Source organism: Clavelina lepadiformis, chromosome 2, assembly GCF_947623445.1.
Source record: "Clavelina lepadiformis chromosome 2, kaClaLepa1.1, whole genome shotgun sequence".
Taxonomy (NCBI): Eukaryota; Metazoa; Chordata; class Ascidiacea; order Aplousobranchia; family Clavelinidae; genus Clavelina; species Clavelina lepadiformis.
In genome coordinates, this window is record NC_135241.1 from 13,056,583 (window position 1) to 13,080,249 (window position 23,667).

Here is a 23,667-nt window from a genome sequence, read left to right on the forward strand (position 1 = left end):
ACTTATAAAGTTTTGGCCAAATATGACAAGTATTTCACATTAGCCATTGTAGGACAGCATCCTAATGTGTCAGTAGACCGTCTAAAAGTAGCTCATTTGCCTATTTTTGATTCTGTAGAGATAGTGAATCCGCTAATGAAAGAAACGCATTTGGTTGATGAAGTGGTTAGTGATACTAATGATATTTCTGTCGCTGCAGATTCCAACGCTGATTTGAGTGGACTTCCGACGTATCCGGTGGAAACTGCTGGAGATATTGAAGAAGAGGACATATACTGGGACGCCTTGACCGACATTCCACCTATACGAACCACAAGACGAGGACGTCACATTCACTTGCCCAGGCGTTTTCAAGACTAAACATGTACGTGCCACTTGTCTTGTACTTGATTTGCATAGTTGTGGTCTCCCCACCGACAATTGGCTTACAAACTTTTAACCTGTGTCAACCACATTACAAAAAGGGAGAATATTTTATACCTCCGCCGGAACCATGTTTGCATAAGAAGCATACTGCAGTTCACCAATGCGCAGCCACAATTTGTGATCCTAGTCACCGCCTAATCGACATCGAGGTTTTTGTATGCCGTACGTTCATCACTACCTCAATAGCAACCCATTATTTTTTTGGATCCAAGAGTCACGATGATAGTACAGTAGCCGGACCTGCTCCTAACCCGCATGCTTGCGACCTTTGGAGGAGAACCCTTCAAGCACCCAATGTTGGAGAGTTGAAGCAGCAGAACGAGTTTACGTGGGCAACAAGAAATAAAGTTAAACGCAGCTGCAGCTGGCCTTCTACTACTACTACGCGAACAATCAATGGAATCCTCAACAAATCGATTTTGAAGTATGATCCGATAACGCAGAAGCTCATGTCGAGTATAGCCACATTATCGAAGTGCCAAGTGTCTTCGGGTTCCTGTATTGTGGGAGCCAGAACATTTATATGGAAATTTAAACAAACGTTTCAATGTCCTCAGACTGTTCCTCAGGGAGTCCATAAACTGCTACTACATTACCACAAAGAACATTTATACCGAGTGCAAATCAAAGCTCTTGGGATTAGTGTGCATCGTCGTGCAAAGTGTGCTGAAAAGACATTTCAATGCTACAGCCAAAACGCTATTTGCACGCCTACAGGATTGATTCTGGTTCCGCAAAATTGTTCGGAACTCGCAGCTTTAGAGTTTTACAAACCCGCGACAGCCAAACAGCAACCTAACGACGTATATAGCCACTCGTCAAGTTCGGAAGCCGGTGCCCTTGCAAGATTCATGACGGAAAGCAATGATAATATGGCTGACCATGTGTCTAATCTAGTGGACGATATACATTACGTAGAGTGTCAAGTTGAAACACTCGTATCATCTCTTTATGCGCTTGTCGCACGTCAATACCCCGGGGAAACCTTAACCGCAATTAGCGGACAGAAAAAAGCAGCAGTCACCATCGGTGACCTTATAACAGAAATTCAATGTTACCCAGTATCGGGAACCGTATTACGAAGTCTGGTGTATAAGGGTCCGTTTTCTGCTAGGCCCTTAGTGGAATTCTTCTATAATAATGGATCCAAAACGCTCGGTCAAATCTACCGAGACGGCAATCTTTATAGAGGAGTTCGATATGTAGAATCCTATGTTCCTGGTCGCATTTTCTCATTTAACATTGGTAACCAATTTTATCAATTTGAGAATTACTCTCTTGATTTTGAGACTTTTATAGATGACTATCCTTCAGAAGAAGACCAAGGATTTGAAGACATCCAAAATATGCTAGTATCGATGAGCCATTTCAAGCTCGCACATGATAAATTTTACCATTTCCTAGATGCAAATACTGATCAAACTAGAGATTACGATTTCTCTAGCGTCAGACACACAATCGAGAATACCTTCTCCAATGTATTTTTGAGTGTTTTATCTTCTATCACAAATCCTGTTTTAGGCGGGATATTGGTTATTTTACTATTCATGGCAATGTTTTGGGGCTTTGTCTTAATCACTTGGGCAATTAAGTTTTACAGAGGCCATGTAGTCGACTTGGCACGATCTCTCATCTCTCGTGTCCGTCGCATCCGTCAGCCAGCCATGGAAGAAAACGTCCCTCCCGACGATGCTCCAGAAAACAGAGAGGACTTAGTTGTAACGCAAGCGGTCCGGCATACCGACGAAAACCCCAATGAACCGTTATACCCTAATTTACGTCAGCATTAGACTTTGTCGCGGCGTTGTCCTATTACGGTTATGCGCGTACAGCGTACAGCGTACATTACGTACAGCGCGAGCGTATTACCTTTAAATTTGCGTTTCCTCTGGTAAACATAGCTGACTCATATTTTGTGTTTTGTGTGCTATTTTATTACATGTAGGTGTCAAATATGGTACTAGGTTTTGTTTTCTTTGAGTTATTAATTTTGGGTGTCAAAAAAAAAGCAAACAAAATATGGTATAAGGATTTTAATTTACTTTGTTTGTGATATTAGTAAAATGTATAAAAAAAACAAAAAAACATCAAAATATTTAAAAACCCTTCTATACAACATAGCATTAGTGAAGAATGTTTACTGCTATTTTTTTCTTTTGCATGTTTCCATTTGTGTACGTTCGTTGACCGCAAGAGTCTGGCTGGAGAGAACACAAATTCTGCATTCACATTGCAAGCTGCCAACAAGAAAATCTTGCAAGCTGCCAACGCCGACCTTCCTACCTCGAAGCTTTTATGGGTTGGGGGAGTTACTGTGGCGATCGTGATATAACAATTATGTAATTGGCATTTTAAAAGCGGTTTGTGTGTGTTTCTCCAGTACAGGCAATTGAATGTTTAAACAGATGTATTACTCGTGGTTAAGCAGTTATGCAAACAAAAGAGTTTGAAGTGTTTCAAATACTATATTGTATTTTTACCGTGTAACGTTTCGATGGTACTTTGGTCAAGAGTTTCGGTGATAATAGAATAATATTAGATGTGACATAGCTTGTACGTAGCAATGCAAAAATAACATATGGCATTCGCTGATTGGTCAATACGGCGAATATAAAAGCCAATGTTTGGTCTAAATCGCTCTCTCTTCTCTTAGCTATTTCTTCTGTTCTGCTGAATTGAAGTTATTGCTGAATTATTCGGAATTGGAATCATTACTGAATTCGAGTTATAGCTTTGTTTAAATGTGGAAAAATGGTGTAAATATTTCTAATTTGATACAACCTATTCGGACAATATAACAATTAGACTTTATGAAGTTGGTGTTGATTTGAAGAAACATTATAGAGACAGTAAACGCAACGGAGTCAAAGACAATTATCTCGGAATCAAACAATAAGACTATTAGTCTTGGCTTAGGCCAACCTAAAAGCAATACACCACCATCATCCCCATTGTATAGTGCAAATGTTTTAGTTATGTTCTTTTAACGATAACAGACAAACCTTTTATTGGTTAACTGTTATACTTTTGTTATTTAATTATTAGACTCTAATAAACATTTTGAGACGCGTTAGAAATTTTTGCAAAGTGAATTAAACATTTTGCACCATATAGTTCACAAGGCACTTTTTAGGACCTATACAACTAATGTATAGTGTTGTGGTTAAGTTCTTTTAACGATAACAGACAAACCTTTTATTGGTTAACTGTTATACTTTAATTATTTACTTATTAGACTCTAATAAACATTTTGAGACCCGTTAGAACATTTTGCAATGTGAATTAAGCATTTTGCACCATATAGTTCACAAGGCACTTTTTAGGACCTATATAACTAATGTATAGCGCAATTGTTTTTGTTAAATTCTTTTAACGATAACAGACAAACCTTTGATTGGCTAACTGTTATACTTTTATTATTTACTTATTAGACTCTAATAAACATTTTGAGACCCGTTAGAACTTTTTTCAATGTGAATTAAACATTTTGCACCATATAGTTCACAAGGCACTTTTTAGGACCTATATAACCAATGTGTAGTACATATGTTGTAGTTAAGTTTTTTAACGATAACAGACAAACCTTTTATTGGTTAACTGTTGTACTCTTATTATTTACTTTAAGACTTTAATAAACATTTTGAGACGCGTTAAAACTTCTAAGAATGTGAATTAAGTTGCCAAGCTTGATATTTCACAGCAAATGCCAGAATGTTTTGCTTTGGCGTCAAGTGGAATCCTCATTTGTTGTAATTTTTTTTTAACAGTATTAACTGTAAACAGCATTTGTACTAGACTGTGCGGCAGTATAAACGAACCTTAATTGATGAACGACTATTGAAACACTGACTTTGCTGACTGAAGATAGCAATTTTATAAAATGTACCAAATTATTCAGACGTTTTGTGGTTAGTCCAGCAGGGGAGTCCACTGTATGCTTATTATGAAGCCAGTCATTGCAATTATCCACGTGGCATTTTTGATGACCGTACCCCGAATGGTACGGTCACTAAAGGAGACATTTACTTTGCTTCTTCCATTTTTTTTTTTAGATCACAAAATTACTACCCAAACACTTTGCGTATTGCCTACAAGACTCTAAAATCCTTCCAGCCTTGTCAACCTTTACCCCTCCCTTGCCTGGTCATCCCTCTTGAAAAGTGCCATGCTTTTTAGTCCGGCTTATTGTCTGATTATAATTAAATCAATCCAATAAAAAAATTTAAACAGAGTTAATTGTCCAACCTTAAGCAGTAAAAGAGTTTATGAAAGAGTTATGACAAAGACACAACTTTATTTACTGAAGAATCTTGCAACAGCACATATTATATACATATATAATTGAATAAAGTGAACAGTGAATCATTACTTAGCCTGCCAAGAAAACTATCGCCATAGATGAAAACTGTTATGCTTGCAAAATTATGTTTTATTGTGCCTTTTTATAGCTCTACATTGACTTACTATTGTGAAAATAGATGTCTCGTATTACAAAGTGTAACTGAGGTAAAACTTGACTTCTGTAATACATTTTGTTAGGTATAATCCTATAACTTGGATGCGTTAATTGGGTCGAACAAATGTTACACACCAACAAAAAACAGTCATAAATTGAAATCAACAATGCATATCTAGGCTATCCAGACTTAAAAAGTAGAATCGCTACTTGTCCAAGATAAAAGTATACGAAATGCTTTGTTTCATGAGTAACATAACTTCCAAAATTCCTTCCACAAATGCAATGCCATGTTGGGTTGTATTTCTTGTCAAATTCTTTTTTTATGTAAGCAGCAATATCCTTTTCTATGTTAAACTTTTCCATTGCCTTCAGAAAATATAAAACAGATGAATCAACATTAACCTAAATCTGTGAACATGTTGTTGCATTCAGAGATGGGCAGCGCTCGTTTATAAATTTGTTAATTGAAAAGCTACCGTTGCCAATTCTGCGCATTTTTCAAAATCGAATGCAAGTTGTACTACAAAACTTGTTTCAAGTGCAATTTATCATCATTCCTTCTCAAAGTTTAGGATTTCCAGAGGCAGCACAAGCAGATTACCAAAGCTGACGTTGTAGCTGGTATTGAATCGTCCTACGCTCAGGAAATTTTGTTTAAATTACTAATCTGAGATCGCGCACTTGATACATTAGTTAACAATCGTGTTTATGCCATGGTTCTACTTGCGCCAGATTGATATTGTTTGGCAGCAGCCGCACTCATAAATGAAAGCAAGTATAAAGGATTATGCCACTGACAGTAAGTAAAAATCTATCCTAATTTTAGCAAAATAGGCAGGTCAGGTCATTATTTTTGCTTTTCACCACACCATCACATGAAAATTTGTCTCAAACATTCATGATTCATCAACTTCAAAGCACTTTCACAACGCTTTGTACAAAGCAAATGAGTGCAAGCTGGATATAAAAACAATGTGAGCATGCTCACAAATGCGCTGCATATTGACAAGATGGTGACGCAAAAAAACGAGTGCTTGTGCCCAGCTCTGGTTGCACTGACACCATCTTTAAATTTCAAATTACCCATGCATCTTCTCCTATCATGAACAAGTTAACAACAGATTTTGTACAAATTTAAAAATTTGTTAAGTGTGTCTTTATGCTGACAATTCACAAGTATCACTATATATAAAAATCACTACACAAGGCAAGTCAAGTATTTAGCGGTGCTACACTGTGTAGTGATAGCTTTAATGAAAACATTATTGACATTTCTGGTAAGTTGTCATACTACAGTACCTTGGCAGTAGCTTAATACGGACCGCTGGGGCAACTTTGAATTGTGGGGTCTCATATCCATCACATAATAGCTGCACAATTCTTGCACATTGAAACAGTGGCATAGCCTGGTTTTTGGGCTGGCCTGTGCGGAAGCAAAAAATGCTGTTGGATTTCCAGTGCCGTATTTTGAATTTTGTTGATAATTAATGGGCTAAAATTGTTAAAAAGCTGGATCATAAATTCCTGCATTGGTCCAACTCGGTCAAAACACACTAAAAATACCTCAACATGAAATTTTGTTTTCTCATATTTATTGTGGTCAAATCATGTTTTAAGACTACAGAGATTTAAAGAAATTTTATGTTGCTTATTACACTGAATTGCATTCATTCTACTGAAATGTGAAATCTCTTAGCCCTGTGTCTAGTGTTTTGCGTATTTTTGCGAATTTGCCATCTTCAGTGATGGGGTGTTCTAATGTTGCAAAACCATCCTTAACCACCAACCAAGCGCATAAAATTTCCAAACTCTGAAAATCTTAAAGTGCATACTTTAATAATAGGATTTTTATGGAAATCTAAGTAAATGTACATAGTTTTGATTTTCGTAACAGTTCATTGCAACACTACGTGAAATAACGTACCTCGTGTCTGTGTGGGAGTACTGTTTTTGCTGCTTTACTTTTGCAGCCTCTTTGAATGTTGTTGTATAAATAGCTGATTGGCTTGCCGAAGAAACATCAATAGCATTATTTGAAAAATGCTGTTGTATTTTTAATGATACAGAAGACATGTAAAACTAAAAACTAAAATCAAACCTACACAACTCAGACACGTGAGTGTTTGCTTGCGCAATGGGAAAATGCCAACAGAAAACACAAGTACCCGAGGGAGCAAACACATTACGGTTCTATAACACAAATCGTATCACTCCTCCCTCATAAATTTAAAGGTTAAATTTTAGCAATAGTAGACTACACTTGATAAAATCGGGAGGTTTCCGATTTGGCACCAGGTATCGTTTCTTTGGAACAAACGGCGCGTGAGTAGCAGGAACTGGACATTGTTCCTGCTCTTCTCGAGATCGCCATTGTTCATAGCGTTCAGTTTGCCTGATGAGGCTTGGCTTTTCAAAGTCATTCGCTTCTCTAAGTGCCTTTGTGAAGCATGGCTGGAGTTGATTTTGGTGTCGTTGCCAAATTCCTTGGTCCATTCGAATTAGGTACACCATTGATTCCAATTTGCGTGTAACTTTTCCTGAAATCTATTTTGCCCCAATCAATGTTCCCTCTAAGCTGCGCGAATGCCCACTGCTGACACGGTCTCCGCGCACAGAAAATCTGTGTTGCGCACAGAAAATCTGTGTTGCGCACAAGAAAAAAATCCAACCTGAATTAAAAATAATATAAACGCATAACAGATTCCACAGTGCGCACGTGGCACGTCTGATGTTGCTCACAGTGGTCCAAGGGACCGCTCATGGAGTTAGTGTGTTTGTTCAGACTCATGAAAAATTAGAGGGAACATTGGCCGCAATGCATAATTGCGAGCATAGACCATACAACCAGTGGCGTAGGAGCATATGCTGCCGCCCCTGGCTTTCGATGAAAATGCCGCCCTATGTAGACTGCAGCAAATTTTGAAGTATAGTTTCATGTTCACGCAATCTTTTCAATAAAAATAATTACAGATAATGTGCCGCATCTCAGAAGTTCTATATTGCTTGAGAAAGAAGCCTCACTGTCTCAGCGTTAAGGCCTAAAATAAAAGACAAAAAATGGAGAACAAATGTATTAGGCAAATAAAAAATCAATAGCCGCCTCAAAATTGAACTTTTCGAGCTTTCACCGAAGCAAAATCAGCGATAATATCTAAAATCAAGTTTTTGAACGTATAATGTCTTTCTATAGAAAGAAACGATAGAGCTGATAGCCGATCATCATTCATGGTAGAACGTAAATAGGACTTTATCATTTTGAGCTTTGAGAAACTCCTCTCACAACTCACAATTGAAACACCAATGGTAAGATAAAGTTTCAGACACAAGCATAAATATGGTAGGCCTACGTACTTGTCGAATCAAGTAGGTGTGATTTAGCTAACCACTGTAAAACATCAAACGTGGTTTCACTGCTTCGCACCAGCCTCTTAAATCTGTCAATTTCCACAGCTAGGTCCAAAAAGTCCACCTCGTCGTCATAAGTGCTTCTAAAAGCGTTGGTGAATCCACTGTGACTTTCGCTTTGCAGCAGTGCGTGAGGATTCAAAAATCTAAACATATCATTCAAGTGGTGTATGCCGGTAAACCTAGTTTCAGCTTCAAGTTTAAATCTGTCCAATGCTTGAAACATGCATCGTCTTACTTCTCCAACAACACTAAGGCCAGCATCTTCTGCGTGTTCGCCAGGCATTCTCTTTTTTCTGCGAACTCTCCGATCTTCAACTGGAATCTCTAGCTCTGTGCATTTTTTGATCGCTGCATCCACAGAACCTTTAACCAGATTATCTCGTTCTTCCACTAAAAAGTTGACAAACGCTTTCATCTTGTTAGAGCATTGCGCTAACAGCAATCCTTTTTGCTGCAAGTAAGTTTGAGTATGATGATATTCTCGCAGGATTACTTTCCAAAAACATAAGAAGAAAAAGAAAGAAAAATTTTGAATCGCTTCTAGAATACTATCAACACTATGAGCGTGTATTAAGATTTTTCGTTTGGACTACATAGTTCCTCTAGACTCTAGACTCTAGAGCAGGGGTCAGCAACGTACGGCCCGCGGGCCGGATCCGGCCCGCAGCATTTTTGCAAATTGTAGTTATTACCGTATTTTACGGACCATAAGGCGCACTGTCAATAAATTGCTTTGATTAGTTTTTTGTTCATACATAAGGCGCACCGGGCTATAGAGCGCAACGTATTTTAAGGAGTATGGGTTACCGTATAAAGCTCATTAAACAAAAATGCTCATTATATGGCGCACTCAGAATACTCCCCCGCACGTGGTAATTGTTTCGTTGCGCGTTTTTCCACCCCATTCCTTTCTGCACTGCTTGCGCACAAGACGTGAGTTCGATTAAAGCCTTGAACTAAGAAGGTCGTGTCTTTTTCTTTTCAATATATGAGCGAAGCTAGCATACAACTGAAGCAGCAGCCTTCTGAGTCAGGAGTCAGCAACCGAACAACGCACCAGCGTTAACCTTCGCCATATATTCTTATGGCCCGTAAAATACGGCAACGATATGTGCTTTCTTCAGATAACGTAGGGCAGGGGTTCTCAACCTTTTTATGTTCTCGTACCAATTAGCCACCACGGATTGTCAACACGTACCACTATTTTCAAAACAACTAATTTAATCCAATATTAAATTAGAACAATAACAAATACAGTCGAACAACTATTTTCGTCAATGAAGCTCGCCAAGAGCAAGTTGAGAACACAACTTACTGAAGACCACTTGCAAGATGTTATGGTTCTCGCCTCATCCAACCTACCACCTGACCTTCCGAAACTTTCTAGCACGAAACAACATCAAATATCACATTAATGTTGTGCTGTCAATAAAAGTACTTGGTGCTTTCGTTATGAATTGTTGTTATTTTTTTTAGGATTAATCCATACAGGCCTAGCTAAATTTGGAGATAATCTGATAAGAACGCCCTGATTCGCCAATTTTAACAACATTATGAAATGTGAAGGAAACGGAAGTGCAAATGGAAAATTTGTACGGCCCGTTGACACCTGCACAGTTTGGTTTTGGCCCGCGCCTGAAGAAAGGTTGCCGACCCCTGCTCTAGAGCATCCATCAACTCATCAAAACCTGCGTGAAGGGCCTTTACAGCAGCATGATGTGCGCTCCATCGCGTATCAATCACTCGCTTCAGCGCGATTGGCGCATGCTTTAGAAGGACATCCCATCTATGAGTAGAGGCAGCAAAAAAAACATACTTTGTAAAACAGCGAAAATCTGTCGCTTAAATGCGACGATCCAACGGCATGAACACCTGCAAGATTCAGTGTGTGATTTCCACACGGTACGAGTAGTGCTTTTGGATTTATGTTTTTGATTTTTTGCTGAACTCCAGTATGAATTCCCGACATAGTAGATGCGTTGTCGTAGCCTTTTCCCCTACACATCATCACATCTAAGTTGTTTAGTTCAAGTTCATCTAGAATAGATTGAGAAATTTCAGCTGCCGTTTTTCCACTCAACGGAAAGAAATTCAAAAACGATTCCTTCAGTTGGGCAATACTGTTTTTGATTGTTACATATCTGACTATAAGAGTCATTTGATCAGTATTTGATACGTCCGGAGTACTGTCGCACATAATCGCAAAATATTTAGCTTCGCGCACCTCTTCAAGAACGATGTTTTTGACTTTTTTACTGAGAAGCAAAATAAGCTCATTTTGAATAGTGGGAGAAAGATAAGTAGTTGTCATCTTCGTAGAAATACGAATATCAGAAAGGTATTTGATGATTACGGGACTATATTTTTCCAAAAACTTCACGGTCTCTAACAAATTCCCTTGGTTGTTGGATTCAAAAGCTTCACGATGTCCTCGAAAAGGAAGGTTTTGCTTACTTAGAAATAATATGACATCAACAACGCTTTCTAAATTTGCTTTCCACTTTTTTCGCTCTTCATCCATATAAATGGTGATCTATAACTTCAGGCAAAGAGGCCACATCATTGAGCAAATTGTTGACTATTGCAACTGTGGCGAAATAATATTTCGCACTATTGTTTGTTTGTTTTTCGTGCATCTTCCCACGCTTTTGTTTGCTTAAGTTATCAGTTAACTTTTATTCTGTTTGTTGTTTCTCTTGATGATCTGATTTTATTGATTTCGCTTGTCCACTGTTTTTTTCACGTTGTTTATACCGCCTCAAGTGTTTTGATGTGGTCCAGTGCAGATTCATACGTGTCCTGTTTTCGGTTGGTCTCCCGTATGGGCTTCAGGCGGGAGAGGTGAGCTGGCGAGAAAAACGTGGCTTTCAGGCAGTCGGTGGTATGGGCGGTTAGGAAGAGGACCTGTCGTGGATGTTGGTCACTCAGAACTGCCCTGGTTGCTTTATTATATTTTACCATTTTGATTGTAAAACGTGTGCACCGTAAGTCAAGCCCCAAAAACGGAGTGGAGTGCTTTTAATCTGATATCGAAATACAATCTCACTACGTTAAAAGAGGCTTGTTGGCTTTGAGTGGGCCGTGAAAGCGGTGGAGAAGGACCTGGCAATAGAAAATCTGTAACACAACTGCTTTGTCGTTATTTTCGCCTTCGTCTCCATCTATAACTGGCAATGCATAATTGATTTCATAGGTATTACTTTTGATAGACCCTGTTTCTTGCGTTTCTGCTGATAAGCTGATATTTTCAGTATCTCTCTGGAGCTCAGCGTTATTGTCTGGGTTTTCATTTGAATTGTTCTCTGAACTTTTCATTTGAATTGTAATGTTAAAGAAACGTTTGAACCAGAAGAGGTTACAAATTTTAGCATAGCTCCCTTGTGCTTTTTTAATTCTGCTTCTCTTGCTTTCTCTTCTTTTTAAAAAAAGCTCCACTCTCTTTGACACGTTTCATTTTCGAGTCTAAATTAACACTTGTATAAATTTAACCACAACCTGTCATTTAAACGTTTACAATCAATAACAACTTAAAAGTTTACAATTAAACGTTTAAATGCCCAGGACTGGTTCACCTTCCACAGTTTTCTTGGTCAGCGGGACCAAATTGTAACAAAATAGCTTGTTTATCGCTCCATTTTTTTTTAAATTCTCGTGCTGTGTGCACTGTGCAGCCTCATTTTTCCGCCCCCTTGCAGCCCCTGGCGCAGAGCCAGAACCGCCAGGTGGCTGCTACGCCACTGCATACAACCTAGGTCGTAACTTTAGATGTGTGAGGGTTTTGAAATTTGTAAATGTTTGACTCCATGTGAAAATAATGACAGTAAACTTCAGGGTTGACGTCCATGCAAAATCTCAGCCAGTGTCTTCCAGTCTAAACACGGATGCGGCAAAATGTGATAATACTGATAATTTGCAAGGACACTGCGGAATGCCTCCTGTATTCCCACGTCCCCTCTGTAGTTTTTTCCGTGCCTCATTTAAAGGTTTGTACGAATCTCTCAGCTTTTCCGTTTGAGGATGGGTGTTAAACGTGTGACGAAAAGTGACTGATGATATTTAGCTGCTTTCGGAATTCTTCAAACTGGTTTGACGTGAACTGGGTTCCGCTGTCTGTGTCTCCGGACGACCTTTGATTGCGAAAATCTGCCTCAGCGCATGGATTGTTGCACTGGAAGTCGTGTTACCCACACCCTGCATTGAAACGTAAGAATATTTCGAGTGTGCATCCCTACAAATAATCCACATCTTACCCAAAAATGGACCAGCATATTCTTAATGAATGTGCTGCCAAGGTTTCGTTGTTTTCGGCCAGGCCTGGTATTTCTAGTCGAGTGCTTTAGCCACTTAGTGGCAGGCCTTACATAATTTGAAAACAGCTTCGAAATCCTTGTTGACACCAGGCCACCATACGTATCTTCGTGACATCTGTGCCATTTGGGTGATTCCCCAGAGCGTTTCAAAACGCGACACTGCAAAGACTTAGGTATTAAGTCACGTTGCAGTAACAGAATACCTTTTATGGAGCCAGTTCGTTCAACGTAAACAGCAATTGTCTTCGACACTATATGTCGCAAAGTTTGTACTCGGATTTGTTTTGACGTTAGTGATATCCATAGAATGCCTCTTCTACAGCGTGCGAAATATCACCATTCCCCTGTTGCTCGATTCGATCAAACATTGGGTCAAAAGGGTCGTAGCATCGTCGTAAACATCAACATAGTTGAGATGATTGCATTGATCACTTTTGCAGGCAAATCGGCAATCTCTGGCGATCCCGCAGAGTGTCGCTGTCCAATCTGCGTGTGACTGGTTGCATATGACAGTTACATTGAAGTTCAAAGACAATTTTCCGTATAAACGCATAGGTTTCCGAACCAACCCATGCCAGCAAACAAGCTTTCTTTTGTCTTCGAACATGACGTTGTAAATCTTCACATGATGCTCGAACCTCTGCAAGTAGTGCACTGGAACAGAGCTATCGTTTTCTACAGATTTCACCTGTTGCATACTGCCAAACGCAGGTATGGGGTTCTCTTGCTGTTCTCTCATTGCAGTTGCACCGCTTGCAGATTTTCATCCATGGCTAGTTTTCTTTTTTTAAGAATCCCTCTCCTGAACCTTACTAAGTTGTTTTTATTTCAACTTTTTTATGCGACACAATAAATCTAACTTGATACACTTTTAAGGTGGTTTGCCAATTATGTCGTCGTCGGCGTCCACCCATCCAAAAACTTAGTGATAACGTTGTCATGAATCTCATGCAACCATTTATGTGTAAAGGCAGAAATGTTACAACCGACAATTTTTTCACCTCGTTTTTACTTGCAAAAGAGCTGAAAAAGAAGAAAACCAGTTTTGTTGGAACTTTGAAAAAGGTTAGACGTGAGCTGCCTGCATCTGCAAAATGCTTGCAGCAATGCTATTCTAGTAAGCTCATTTAGGCAGGCGATGTGGCAACTCTGACTGTGTATCAGTGTAAGCCCAAGAAAACCAATTGTATTCTTAATTCTCTGCATCAGTCTGTTAAACTTGGCGCATCTGACAAAAGAAACCGGAGATAGTGGAATTTTATAACAAGACCAAATGTGGTGATGACGTGGCTGATCAATAGGCCAGGCAGTATTCAGTCAAAGCAGAAACATGACGGTGGAACGTTGCTGTTTCATATAAATTTTTGGATTTAGCATCAATGCTTTTGTGCTGTATAAAAACACGAACAGGTGACAAGATTTCAAGAGGATATTTCATCTTTAGGCTGGCTACAGAACTACGAAAAGACTACATCGTTGGAAGATCAAGCAGCAACGCTACGATTGCAAGACCTCACACACTGCTGAACGCTCGTGAAAACAGCAACGTCAAAAAGCGTAAACAGTGTGAAATAGTTGCAAGACAAAACCAAGAAACGTAGCTTGAAATGTAACAAAACCGCATGTGGTAAGTGTAGTGCAAGGGTCTCAAACTCAAATTGCTCTGGGGGCCAAATGAGGAAGTGTATAATGCCCAAGGGCCGCAATTCACAATGAAATGTCAACCAACAAGAACCCAAAAAAAGATAAAGCAAATGGGCTGATGATTTAAGCTAATTATTTTTTGTTCTGGCTACTTAACTGGCAGCGTTTTTCATGGACAAGGACATCGATATGGGGCTTCAACTTGTCAGCAGAAACCAATCTCAGAGTTGTTTGCAGATGTTCATCAGTGATACGTGACCTTCTGTCAGATTTAGAATGCAGGCTACAGCCCTGATAAACACAGCACATTGTGCGGTGTCGGATACATCTGTGCTCTCATCAAAGGCAATCGAAAATGCTTCGAAGTCTTTTACCGTTGCAACTAATTGCTTCTCCACATTTGCAGCTAAATCTGTGACCCTGCTTGCAACTGTATTTGGGGATAAGCTTATGCCTTTAAACAGTTTTTTTACCTGGACATAAAATGTCACTTGCTTTTACAAGGCATTCTTTTATGAACAAACCCTTGGTAAAAGGCCGTGATGACTTTGCTATCATTTCACTGATAACAAAACTCGTTTTTGCAGAATCTTCGTTGGACTGATTAATATTGGCAAACAAACTTCTTTCTTTGCAAAATGCTGATTTCAGTTGTTTAACTTTTTCTTCTCTTACTTTGCCCTGGTAAGCATCATATTTATCGCGGTGCATTGTTTCGAAGTGCCAACGCATGTTATACTCCTTCATAACAGCTATCTTTTGCTGGAAAATAAGGCAATGAATAGTATCTCTGACCGCGGTGATAAAATATAACTCCTACCAATTATCTTGAAAAACTCTCCTTTCGTCTGTGATTTTTCTTTTTTTCGAAGCAAAAGACATATGTAAATTAGCTTTTTAAACTATAGCAATCTATTCAATACTAGGCTAGCCTACACCTCGACAACCAATTTGAACATTATGACCAATTCCATTAACACCTGACTGGCGCAATTTCTAACGTTATTGTGACAACTGTACAAAAGTGAATGGGCAAGGTGACGTAATACCAGATCTTTCACCGCATAATTGGTAGAGTTTGAAAGTGATGTGATAGAAAAGTTTAATGAGTAGTTTCAAATCTTTGGAGCAATTTTAGAGTGAATTTTAACTTTTCAAATCTGAATTGTCAAATACTTGAAAATCCAGTACACGGGCCGCACAAAACGTTGTTGCGGGCCGCGTGTTTGAGACCCTTGGTGTAGTGCTACGGAGACTTTTGAATGTGTTAGATGTCCGACAACGCAAAGGTGAAAATTTTTCCAATTTCGTGTCCTAATAATGACTCATTCTTTGAAATAAAACTCTTATTAGTGGATAGATTGATCGAGATATGTGACTTGAATATTTTTTCAATAATTAAGCTGCAAACACGCAACGCAATTCCAAAGAAAAACGAATTTTCGGAGAAGCGGTCAAAATGACCGCTAGTGGGCGTTGGGGACATATCGCAACTCCGGCCATTCTAGTGTTAAGTCGGTCATCTTTACTTAATGGAGTTTCAAGGCGAGTTGCTTTGGAGACTGAGAAAGGGTAAGGTTAGCCACTGCAGTTTGACTTTGCAAAACGTTCCGATTTGGAGTAGACACATTCGGTTAACTTGATGATTTTATTATAAACTGATTTTTATGTTCGATACTGAGTTCAGGCTAGGGTGTGTGTGTTTCATTTTAGACGTAGGCCTACTGCTTAGAAAAAACGTTTTAGCTTTTTCCATACAGTGCACGCAACAGGTTAAATTTGACAAATTATGTGTTTAGTTTATTTCTTAAGACGAATAATGTCTGTTTCAAAAAAGAGAAGAGTAAATCGAATATGAAATAAAATCTGCAACGCAAAGCTCCCAAAAGCGATACCAATGTTAATTATAGTACATCTGTCTTACAGTTGTGGCAGGAGATTCATCACAAGCAATTTCCATATTTGAAAAAAGAAATGAACAGAATTATATCCCTATGTATATGTGCGAGCTTTTTCAGCAATAAAACAAATAAAATCAGCTCGCAGAAACCGCTTGCTGGATACAAGCTTGAAAAATTTACTCGTTGCGACAACAACAAACTTTCTTCCAGACCTTGCTACTACCAAATGCAAACAATTTCACTCATCACATTGATTGATTGACAAAATAAAGAAAATATGTTTACTTTCTTTGATAATAATCAGACTATCAAAAACGACACGCCGAAAACTGCGGTTTTGTGAGCAGCGAAGCAACGATCTTTGGCTAGCCTGGTGATTACTAGCAATGGTGTGTGCGAGTAATATCAGTATTTTGTCAATTTAATGTCTAATTCCGTGACTCGATTTGCTTTGCCTTCAACTGAGGAAACTGCAATTATGACTTTTAATTTTTGTTATCGTTGTTTTGTTTCTTTTCGACCCGAAATACCTGTTAAAAACGCAATTTTTGCCTGTCAATTTTGGTAATACGATAACCTGAGAAAGAATTAAAGTATTAGTAGCAAGCTAGTGCGTTGTACAAGGGATTTATGTATTTTTTTTGTCCTAGTGGTTTCATGTAGTGGGCTTTTAACTCTCAACTGATCTTGCTAGATACCAAGCTAAGCATAACAATAATGAAAGTTTTCCACTTCCACATGTAGGTATATTTGTAGGAATCTATGGTCAGACTTGAATAACAACACTGTGTAGCAAAAAAATTGGCAACGGTGTCAAAGTAAATCTACACTTATGTGCAAAAGTTGACTTGTATTTGTCTATACAGGATGTGTAAACAAAGACAAAACTTTGCACGATGGTGTCAGCGCTACTGTAATCACCTGCTTATTAGGCTGTCATCGCTTTGTTTCATTAGCTTCTAGCAAACAAAAAAGATCGGTAAAATTAGACATGTCTTAAGCGATTTCTTTTGTGGTAGCTGCCATATACAATTAATCACGAAGGACCTTTTAGGAGCATCAACAACCGCAACTGACGACATACAAATTAGTGATAAACAGTCGTCTTATTTATGTTGCAAAAACTTGCTGCAAATAAACAAAAACATCCTGGAGCTTTTACGCTAGGTTTATGCAAAAATTGAATGTAAATGCAAAGGTCATCAAACGTTTGTGATAAACAGTCATCTTATTTATGTTGCAAAACCTTGTTGCGATATAAACAAAAAACATCCAGGAGCTTTTACGCTAGGTTTATGCCAAAATTGAATGTAAATGCAAAGACCATCAAAAGACCTTATAAATAGACAATATTAGGCAAATGAAATGACAAATAAAAATGCATTTATCATAAAATGTTCTAAATATTCAGGTGTTTGACCTTTGCAAGGTAAAAAATATAACCCACCTTACCCGCTTGAGGTGAGCGACAACATCTAATTTTTTTAAGGAGAGCCATTGATCGTTCAACGCACGTGATCGAGGCATAGACATGCACTAGTATGGCAAAATAATCTTATTCTCGGATTGGCTTTGCTCAATTTGCCCAAATTTGGAACTGTTCAGGCGTCTTTCATATGTGACTCAAGAGCATTGCACAAAATTGCAATGGGTATCGTATGAAGCATAAGCTGCATTACAATGAGTCAGGTGCTCTAACCGCAACATCAGTATCCAGCCAATAATCACTTTACTTAACACTTCCCTTCCTTTGTAAGGATGAGTTATTTTGAAGACCAAAATTTAAGGTAACTACGCCTAATGTAGACTAGATTTCAACGCGTAGCACATTTAGACAGGGCATCATGCCTCCTAGTGGAGTACAGGGCAGAGCAACATAAAATTCTTCATTCAAGATGACCAACACAGGCATGTTTATTACCACAGAAATATGACCGGATGTGATAAATTTTATTTTTATACACTGTTGTCTGATCTGGTTACGTTTGCCATTTTAATTACAATACTGCATGCGGCAGTGCAATTTAATCAACTTGTGCATTTGGCCCACTGCCTACAGTTGATTAGCAGGTGGTGGATTCACGTGCAAAACTTCAATTGTCTTTATAGATCACAAAAACTTTGGGCGAGGTGTCAGCGCAAATGCTAAACACATCCTCTCTTTGTTATCAATATCTAATAGCAAAGAAAAAACATGAAAAAGTTTGGACATATCTTGAGCGATTTGTCTTACGATGACTGTACAATTACAAGCATTTACTACAGCATGGAACAGCGATAAAAAATGAGGAAGGATGTCAACTCACACAATTTGAATGACATTTAAGTTAATAAACAGTTTTCTTCTGGAAGGGCTTATACGCCAATATGTACAGCAGTTTCCAGGTTTTTTTCAAGCATCTATGCTGATAAAAAATCTTTATTGGAAATTCCCGCTTCTTCAGCTTGATGCATCTCACAATGTCAAAAATTTGTTTCACTCGCTGCACCTGCTACGACTTGCTGCGTTTTTCATGTCTTATATTTCAACTCCCATTGCCCTTCTACCAGCAGGCAGGGAAAGTTAGCTGAGTGAATCATCAAAAACCAAGATGCACTGTCTAAGCAAGTGAAGCAGCAAGTCTTGGTGATTGCAACTCATGTATTAGACATGTTATAAGCAGTAGTATTACTTATGTAATGGTTATTAGTAATATTGAGAAAGTGCAGTACCTACAATAAAAACCTTTTCTTGTGAGCTATTTATAACAATAGAATAAATTACAAGTGTTCTGAGCATTGGACTGTAACTATCACGCTCAGGTGATTTGTGCTAGTGATATGCTTATACCGTATTTCTCCGAAAATAAGACAGGGTTTACATTACCGTATTTTACGGACCATAAGGCGCAACTTAAATCCCTTTTTTTCCTCATAAATTGATCGTGCGCCTAATGTATGGATCAAGTACCATAGTGCTTTATTGCCTACACTCAAAACCAGTACCAAGTAAAAGCAACTAGCAACTGTGATATTCACTAGGCTCATTTTTTCTTTTGCTCATTGTACTATTGTGACTTGCTTACATTTATTATGTAACAAGTAAACATTTATCGTGCGTAAGATCGTGCTCTTCATAATTGTATAATGCGAATACTGCTTATATCACCATTTTTTTACAGTACCTGCCGTCCTTAAAATGGCGCCAAGGAGACATGCTTACGAAGCGAGTTTAAAGCTTAAAGCAATCGAGTATGCAGTAAACCATGGAAATAGAGCAGCTGCAAGAGAATTTAATGTTAACGAATCGATGGTACGAAAGTGGAGAAAGCAAGAAGATGCCCTGCGCCAGGTAAAAAAGAACCAACTGAGTTTTCGAGGGCATAAGGCAAGGTGGCCACATTTGAAGGAAAGAATTGAGCAGTGGGTTATTGAGCAGAGAAGTGCAAGTAGAAGTGTCTCTACAGTCTCTATTCGGCTGAAGGCAAAATCGTTAGCATGCGAGTTGGACATTAAAGACTTTCAAGGTACCCCTTCTTGGTGCTTTCGTTTTATGAAGCGGCACAATCTTTCCATTCGCACCAGAACTACCGTTTCGCAACAACTACCAGATGTTGTTTCGCACCTACTGCACAAACAAGATCAATGAACAAAACATCCAGATAAAACACATCACAAACATGGATGAGGTTCCCCTGACCTTTGACATCCCCGTAAACCGTACCGTCGAAAGAACAGGAGCCAGTGCTGTTAGTATACGCACCACTGGAAATGAGAAGTCATCCTTGACAGTAGTTCTTGGTTGCCAGGCAAATGGCCAGAAGCTACCACCCATGGTCATTTTTAAAAGAAAGACAAGGCCAACCCAAAGGGCTGGATGGACGAAGAGATGATGAGTGATTGGTTACAAGAGGTTTACGTGAGGAGACCAGACGGATTTTTTAATAAATCGCCATCTCTGTTGATTTATGACTCCATGCGCGCTCATCTGACCGATGCAGTTAAAGCTAAAGTTAAGAAAATAAATTCAGAGCTTGCCGTTATTCCGGGTGGGTTAACGAAAGAACTTCAGCCGTTAGATATTGGTATCAACGGACCATTTAAGGTAAAATTGCGAGAATTGCGTGGGAGCATTGGATGACAGACGGCAAACACACGTTTACTAAGACAGGGAGACAACGACGGACAACTTACGCAATTTTATGCCAATGGATCGTAGATGCGTAGGCAAAAATATCAGTATCCACTATCATGCGATCATTTAGGAAAGCTGGGATAATCACTGAACAATTAAATACTGATAATAGCGATGAGGCAGACTCTGACAGTGACGAGACAGATCCAGGAATGCTTGATGTCGAAATCGCACAACTGCTGAATTCCGACACAGAAGATGAAGAATTTGATGGATTTCTGGAGGAGGAATAAACTGTACTTGTTTTGAGTTTTTAATTTTTGTTCATTTGATCGTTTCTTTGAATAAAATACAATAACCATAAAAAATATCGAGCATTTTTGTTTAATGAGCCTTATATGGTAACCCATACTCCTTAAAATACGTTGCGAAAAACTTACCGTGCTCCTTAAAATACATAATGTATGGATCAAGTAGTGCTTTATTGCCTACACTCAAAACCAGTACCGATACTATTATTATACAAATAAGCCACCGTCTTACACAATAAACTATGGTAAAAGCAACTAGCAACTGTGATATTCACTAGACTCATTTTTTTCTTTCGCTCATTGTACTATTGTGACTGGCTTACATTTATTACGTGACAAGTAAACTTTTATCGTGCGTACGATCGTGCGCCTTATAGCCCGGTGCTCCTTATGTATGAACAAAAAACTAATCAAAGCAATTTATTGACAGTCCGCCTCATAATCGGGTGCGCCTTATGGTCCGTAAAATACGGTATTTTTCGCTTAAAATATGACACTAGGGCTTATTTTAGGGGATGTCTTTTATTTTCATTTATGAAAAACAAAGTTGAGAATTATGTTTGTTCAAAAATCATCAAATCATCGTCCCCTGTAATGCCTTGGATGTCATTAAATTCCAAAGTTCCAACAAAGTTTTCATTTAACTGTATTTCCTGCCAAATTTTTAACTCTCAATTTTGACATCAAACAACCTTGAATCGTGACGTGATCCTCGCGTAACTTCAGGTAATTGAACTTTCGCACTATTGACGAGGGCTTGTATTAAAATCATTCTCGAAATTTAGGCTAGGTCTTATTTTCGGAGAAACACGGTAGAAAATTTTGAAAATATATTACCTGGTTCCTATTTTACAGCGCTTTGAATCCTACGCACTGGACGTGCTCGATACAAAGTCACGTTATGTGGTCAGCGTAGTATCAGCAGTGCGTTTGAATGTAACAATTTGGCTAGTATTTTTTGCTTGACATACCAAACAAAATTAGTCTATGTAACACGCCGTAAACAACTCAAAACTATTTTTGGGTCAAAAATTTCCATTATTAAATATAGGCAATTGAAAAAATCTTGCCAAAAACTGCCCAGAAAGTAACTCGGAAAGGGTCTATTTTGTTAAAACTCAACAAACATTGCAGATGTCATGCCAAAATTGTTCCAGGCATCGTGATGTTAAAATGTCACATGATTCGGCACGAGTTTACAGATCAGAAAGCATAATTTGAATTTCTGTGAATTCTGCGAATTTGTTTGTAAGTTAAATTTGCAACTTCATAAGGTATCTTTTAACTTGACAGCAACCTTCAAGATTTTTCAGTGGAGAACTTTCGACAATTCATGCAAGGTTCTTGCATCATAATACCCAGAAAAATTTTGGAGAATTTTCAGATTTGCACAGACTGAATATTTTTTGATCCATATTTTGACGCCTATGGATCGAGGAGAATGTGGAAGTGCACCTGGGCAATAACCTGCCTTCGATGATGATAAATCTTGTTAATACATGCATTTTAACTGTTGAACAGTTTATTTGAGGGTGCAAAAAAGGGATCTTCTGAAATCGCTAGCCTTGTACCATTCAATAAATATTTTTTGTAGTCAGTAAATATCGTGTTACATATGCTAGGTTAATAGACAACAAGCACATATTCTAGTCATTTTAATTCAATTTGCACACCAGGGAATCACTATTGAATCTGAGTGTGCTGCTTAATTACACTAACACCACTAAGACCATGTAAAACAAAATTGCTGCATAGTATACAATACCTGTGTAGCACAGTCAACTGCATCTTGTTGCAAGTCTTCTGCCATATCTGCATTTTTTATGACTGCTTTTCTATCCGACATGCTGATAAGTATTTTATTTTGACAAGTTTTCAGTCAGAGCTTAACAAAAGTCTGTCAGTATATGAAGTTTAGTAACAACTGAAATGAACTAATGATTGATTGCTAATTGCTATATAACTTCACTGTTATTCCTGCTTCCACAATATTAACCATAAAACAAATGATATGGTTTATACTGGGTATGTAGAACTCTATCGATTCTAGGGCCACTGTTTTTTCATGCAATAGTTTTAAAAAAAATCACCACAGGGAAATTATTATCATACATACCAACTTAAGTCACTTTTTACGACAAAAAATTGGGCCAAAAATGAGAGGGAGTGTATACTCTGGCTCTCATATCTACAAACTGTTTAAAATAAAATAAATGCTTTGTGAGTAAGTACATCTACATTCTACAAGAACATATAAAATATTAAAATGAGAGTTTCATGCTAGCACTGCGGAATTAAAAAGGGTGGTAATCTGATGACCTTGCATCAAGTCAAATTTAATGGGAATTGGCGAATTTGTGCAATAATACACCCAGATATTTCAACAAATTAATTTTTAGTCTGTATTAGATCATAAAAATTTAAATATGTGGGAGTCTTTTGAGTTAGGCTTCGTTTTGAGTTAGGTTTCGAGATTAACAAAATAAAAATTGTACACATATAATCAAAACAAAACATGTTTATTTATTGTAATACTGACGCAAAAAAGTTTTGCCTTTGGACTTTCTTTGTGAACTTCCATTTTGATTACAATTTGCCAAGACTCAGTCAGTACCAGTAGCAAGCATATGAATATAGTTTGACTAAAACCTGATGCACAAGGTCCGATCCCGTGCGATGATTCAGTGACTGTTGGCCAATAGGTCGCAATATTATGAAAACATTAATTGCATGTCGTTTGACAACACTTTGTGCCGAACCGAACTGCCAAAACATTAACTCAGAATTCCTGGGGTCCGGACCCTAGTGCAGAAGTACAGTGCAATATCATCTCAGTTCCTAATTTAAGCCGAGTTTTGGTTGATTTTATGTCAAATTTAACAACAATACTCAAGAAACATTAAATTATTTAGTCAGTTTTCGATGAGAAATTGTGCACGCAAATTTTGGTGTGATGATGTGCACCAAAGCCTCAATTCTTCGTATACTTATTATAAATTGATGTTCGCTTACCCAGTTTTTATTTATTCATTATAAATCTGTGTGAAGTTAAAAATGTTGGCGTACACATTGATGAATCTTGTGCGTGCAAGTG

At 38.2% G+C, this 23,667-nt stretch overlaps 2 protein-coding genes across 2 annotated transcripts; one reads left to right on the forward strand and one right to left on the reverse strand.

Moving 5' to 3' along the window:
• The first annotated feature begins 362 nt into the window (after positions 1-362).
• LOC143447487 (uncharacterized) lies at positions 363-3,303 on the forward strand. The gene has a single exon (XM_076947615.1). It carries the CDS (start codon positions 363-365, stop codon positions 2,214-2,216), a length of 1,854 nt encoding a protein of 617 aa, XP_076803730.1. The 3' UTR covers positions 2,217-3,303.
• Positions 3,304-4,700: 1,397 nt separating this feature from the next.
• Positions 4,701-22,492, reverse strand: LOC143447064 (dynein light chain 2, cytoplasmic). Its single transcript, XM_076946994.1, has 2 exons — positions 22,339-22,492; positions 4,701-5,251 (listed from the first exon to the last, which is right to left on the reverse strand). The coding sequence occupies exons 1-2, from the start codon at positions 22,417-22,419 to the stop codon at positions 5,063-5,065; spliced, it is 270 nt and encodes an 89-aa protein (XP_076803109.1). The 5' UTR covers positions 22,420-22,492; the 3' UTR covers positions 4,701-5,062.
• Positions 22,493-23,667: the final 1,175 nt, after the last annotated feature.